Source organism: Helianthus annuus, chromosome 1 (genome assembly GCF_002127325.2).
Source record: "Helianthus annuus cultivar XRQ/B chromosome 1, HanXRQr2.0-SUNRISE, whole genome shotgun sequence".
Taxonomy (NCBI): domain Eukaryota; kingdom Viridiplantae; phylum Streptophyta; class Magnoliopsida; order Asterales; family Asteraceae; genus Helianthus; species Helianthus annuus.
Genome location: NC_035433.2, coordinates 146,125,422 through 146,130,413, shown reverse-complemented (window position 1 = coordinate 146,130,413; position 4,992 = coordinate 146,125,422). Strand labels below are relative to the sequence as shown.

Here is a 4,992-nt window from a genome sequence, read left to right as displayed (position 1 = left end):
ACGCTACGAATTAGAACAATGATGCAGGGTTCTTATAGGTGTGAAACGGTGCCTCTATACGGTCGCGTCTTTTCCTTAAACGGTGTATCCTGAATAACCGTTGCAGCAGTTACAACAAAGAGACACACCGTTTCACCTTTGGGCTTTATAAACCCTTGACCCGTATCATAATTCTATCGGACTGGACTATAAACAAACTGACACGGACATTGTTCTTTGACCCATACTGGACTAAACATAACCTGGACAAACATGGCCTACGGCCCAACCGAAATAAACTAAACATAATAATAAAGTCTGACCCATTAACTAAAATAAACATAACGTAAACGCGGCCCATCAAGAAATACGTGCTTAACTTTCGATCTTCATTCTCCCCCTTAAGCACGAATCTTCTTGACCCGCAACAATCTTCACGCATCTTCGTCATCGGTGACCACGAATGTGATCACCAAGTCCGCATCATCCTCGGTCTTGACCTCCTTGACTTGAGCATTCTTCTTTCCATCTTTCTCTTTTGCTTTTGCATTCTTATCGCCCTTTTCCTTCATATATTTGAAGTACCATTCAAACAACTCGATATAGTGAACATACGAAACCTTCATCTCGAAGCCATCAACCTTCTCGTACCCATACTCGAGTGCAACTTCAGCCCACGAATCATCTTCTAATACCTTTTTAATTCCACCCTTGAGATTCACAATACGGTACAAAAGTAGCAAATTCACATCTCTTCCGTCTAGCAATTTCGGTGGCATCTCTCTTGACTTAACAATACCAAGAAAACTTGGTAAAAACCATATCAAAACATCATCAAAGTTGGCATCATAAAACTTGTCATAACCCGCCAATTCTTCGTGCATTAAGAGCAAATCCAACGGCTCTAAACAACTATCCATAATCAAGCCGTTCTCGATCATGTCATCTTCATCTTGGGAAAGGACCACCGCCCTTTCACGTAACTCTTGCCTAGATTGAAGAGGGTTATCTTTCATCCCCTCGTAGTAGATCATAAAGCAAACTTTATGCTTTTTTGAAAACACAACTTCATCCTTTTTTGTTCCCGATGTTCCTTCGCCGTTCGCCTTCTTTCTTTCTTCACGTTCCTTCTTAAACTCTCCTTCATAGTAATCTTCTATGTACTCTTTAAGTTTCTCCTTCTCCATCCGATAACCGTTATCGACATCAAATTGATCATAAAACCGATTCAAGTAATCCTCTTCTAAATCAACATTTGATTTATCTTCATACACATCAAAGTTCTTGACTTGTGCACCGAACATTCGTTTTAACATACATTTGTCACCCATAGTGACCGTCTCGATCCCTTGGAACAAAAGTTGTTCCAAACTAAGAACATTTTTCTCCATCTTCGGTACATAACTTATACACGAGATTGTTTTATCTCTACCATCGACCGGTATTCTCACTTCACCAATGCCATGAACAAACGAAAAATTCTTCTTTTTCTCGTTCGTGATTACCCCGAAATGCCTCTTGAACCGTTTGAACAAACTACGGTTCCCGGTCATGTGTGTCTTGAAACTTGGATCAACGACCCACATTTCGCTAAACAAACCACCGCTCGTACCATCGACTAAGTAATCATCTTCTTCCGGTAACGGGCCTAAATTGATATATCTACTAGGGCAAATGGAGGCTATGTGCCCAAATTGCTTACAAATAAAACATGTCACCCCGGCCTTCCTCGGCCGTCCAACCGGTGCCTTCCCTTTCCGGTTAACTTTCTTTCCAACGCCTTTAGGAACCTTCTTCTTCGCATAATCCTTCCCGGATGACTTCACCGAACGTTTGGTTGGCTTCCCCTGCGCAACTCGTTTCCCACGGTTGCAGCCCCGGCCGCACTTTCCAACGTTCCCAACATCACTACTACTACCGATTTCTACCCCTTTTCCTTTACCGCGAAGACACGCGTTCCCATGACTACAACCCTTTCCGTGTCCGTGTGAACCTTCGGCTCTGATACCAATGTTGGTATCAGAATCGTCGGACACCCAGGACCATTCGGAACGGACCCGGTTGTTATTATATTCACAATCACAATCAATCATATAACAACGATCGCAGAACTTCATTGTAACAATAATGAACGAACAGTAATACGAATGATTTGAATGAAAAACTTACTGATCGAAAAACAAACAGAAATACTTGCAGCACTCGATAATAACATAAACTGACTTCGAATACCTTCAACAAATGTCTGTTACAACGCTACGAATTAGAACAATGATGCAGGGTTCTTATAGGTGTGAAACGGTGCCTCTATACGGTCGCGTCTTTTCCTTAAACGGTGTATCCTGAATAACCGTTGCAGCAGTTACAACAAAGAGACACACCGTTTCACCTTTGGGCTTTATAAACCCTTGACCCGTATCATAATTCTATCGGACTGGACTATAAACAAACTGACACGGACATTGTTCTTTGACCCATACTGGACTAAACATAACCTGGACAAACATGGCCTACGGCCCAACCGAAATAAACTAAACATAATAATAAAGTCTGACCCATTAACTAAAATAAACATAACGTAAACGCGGCCCATCAAGAAATACGTGCTTAACTTTCGATCTTCACAGAACCTCTTCATCTACACGCTCTTCTGGCTGCATATTTGTAGACCAACCCAACACCAAATCCAACAAATTTCTTTTGCATTCAAGTTTGGCACTCTTGGCTTCTCCTAAACTTCCAACATTCTCAAGCCGTTCTAACGACAACTTGCCCTCAAGTAGATTTAAATCCCCCAATTCCCCTATTTTGGCCCCATACCCTTTACCAACAGGAAAGTTTGAAAGTGTTCGCAGACTGGTTAATTCTTTGATTCCTACTGGAAAATGTGTGAGTGAAACATAATTGATGTCTAAACAATGAAGATTTCTCATGTATTTCAGGCCATCAGGCAACTTACGCAGTGAATGACAACTACCCAAATATAGCATTTGCAACTTTTGGAGATAAGTAATCCCCTCAGGTAAAAATTCTATATTTGAGTATGATAGATTCAAGTATTGCAAGTTTTGGAGATACATAATTGACTTAGGTAAAACTTTTATACTCGAACCTGATAAGTTCAAGTATTCCAAGTTTTGGAGATACATAATTGACTCGGGTAAAACTTTTATACTTGTATCTGGTAAATACAAGTATTTTAGATGTTTGAGTTTACAAACCGATTCAGGGAATGTCCTTGCTCTAGAATCAGTCATGTGTAATACCCTTAGATAAGCTTGCTTGAAAATTTTGCTACGTTCATCCACGTCCCTGTCCCTGAACATGAATATTGACCTTAACGATGTTAACTTTCCTAAATCCCCATAAGAAAACTGAAAGGGGCATGACGAGCTCAAATGAAGCACCCCATTTGGTATTTCAACCTTGTTATTTGCAGGCTCTATAACTAAACAATCTTGTCCCATCACATCATGTGCCATGTCATGCATCAGATCATGCATTTTATAAATACCACTCCAAAAGTCAAGTTTAGCAACCTGCAAGAATGACCTCCAAACAAAGCAGTTAAGAATTTCTTCCCCAAGCATATACAAGTCTTTCCCTCCTTTGGGTGGAATGAAACCATTTGCCGCCCACAATGAAATCAGTATATCCTTTTTCATTGCCCAACCTTTAGGAAACAAACAACAATAAGCAAAACATCTTTTTAAATGTGGAAGCAGTTTATCATAGCTTAACTTCAAAATAGCAGGCACGACTTTAACTTCATCCAAATCCCATAAGTTGTTGTCTTTCACATGTTGCCAATCGCTTGTACTACTTTTCGACCACATTAAGCTACCCAAGGTCTTCACTGCTAGAGGTAGTCCTTTACATTTCTCAACTATCTCCCTTCCAATAGGCTCTAGCTCATTTATGTTATCTCTCTCTCTTCCGGGTGCAAATGCAAGCTTTTTGAATAGTGACCACGAGTCATCTCTTGATAAACATCCCAGTTTATGTTGTAACTTGGGAACCTTACTAAACATTTGACTAGTTGCTTGTGATCGTGTTGTCATCACAACAATACTCCCATCTGCCCCACACCTTAATGTTTTTCTTAGCTCCTCCCACATGCTCTTTTCATTTTCATCATCTTCAACCCAAACGTCATCTAGTACAACCAGAAATTTCTTCCCCCCTAACCTGCTTTGAAGGGACTCTTGCAACTTATCTAGCAATGTAAGTGTGCACCCACGATCATCTATGGACTCGATGATTTTTTTCATTATCTCCTTAACCTGGAACTTTTCAGAAACGTAGATGCAGCATTTTAACTCGAAACATTGCTTCACCCTTTCATGGTTATAAACTAACTGAGCTAAAGTGGTCTTTCCCAAACCTCCCATACCCCATATAGAATACACCGGAACCTCACCATTTCCGACATCTTGGTTACATATCGCTTTAGTCACCATCTCCATCTCTTCATCTCTTCCAAATATAATTGAAGAATCATGTATCAGCGAGCTAGTTTCTCTATTTGGCATCTCATTTTCAACTACCATATCCTCTACATCACTTATAGCACCCGAAGGGATCAAACCTAACTCAAATCTCTTAAATGCAATGTCACCCAGTTTCTTTCTTATGTCTTTAACTTTGTGAGCAATCCTAAGACGGGACATAAATTTATTATGATCGGGAGAGAAGAAGGCTTTTACCCTGAATTTGATTCTTTTTTTGTATAGGCTTTGTAGCAACGCTTCAGTTGAGATCTCGTCCAGCACATTTTCTACCTCCAAGGATGCTGATCTGAGGTGCTTAAGCCATACTTTTACAACGTTATTCTTGACGTGTTTCTCTTCCGCATCTTGAAGAACAGCTTGGATCTGCTCGAAATCATTCTGGAGACTCAAAATATCGCCTTCGAGTCCCCTGAGTAGAACAAGCTCTTGGTTAGCTACAGAAGCCAGAATCCGCACCACCTCCTTCACAATGACCGCAACAGCCGCATCTCCCATGATTACT

The 4,992-nt window shown here is 40.6% G+C and overlaps 1 protein-coding gene across 1 annotated transcript; it reads right to left on the bottom strand.

The window, feature by feature from the left end:
- Window positions 1-2,600: 2,600 nt before the first annotated feature.
- On the bottom strand, window positions 2,601-4,985 carry LOC110933489 (putative disease resistance protein RGA3). The gene has a single exon (XM_022176708.1). It carries the CDS (start codon window positions 4,983-4,985, stop codon window positions 2,601-2,603), a length of 2,385 nt encoding a protein of 794 aa, XP_022032400.1.
- Between the last annotated feature and the right edge of the window lie 7 nt (window positions 4,986-4,992).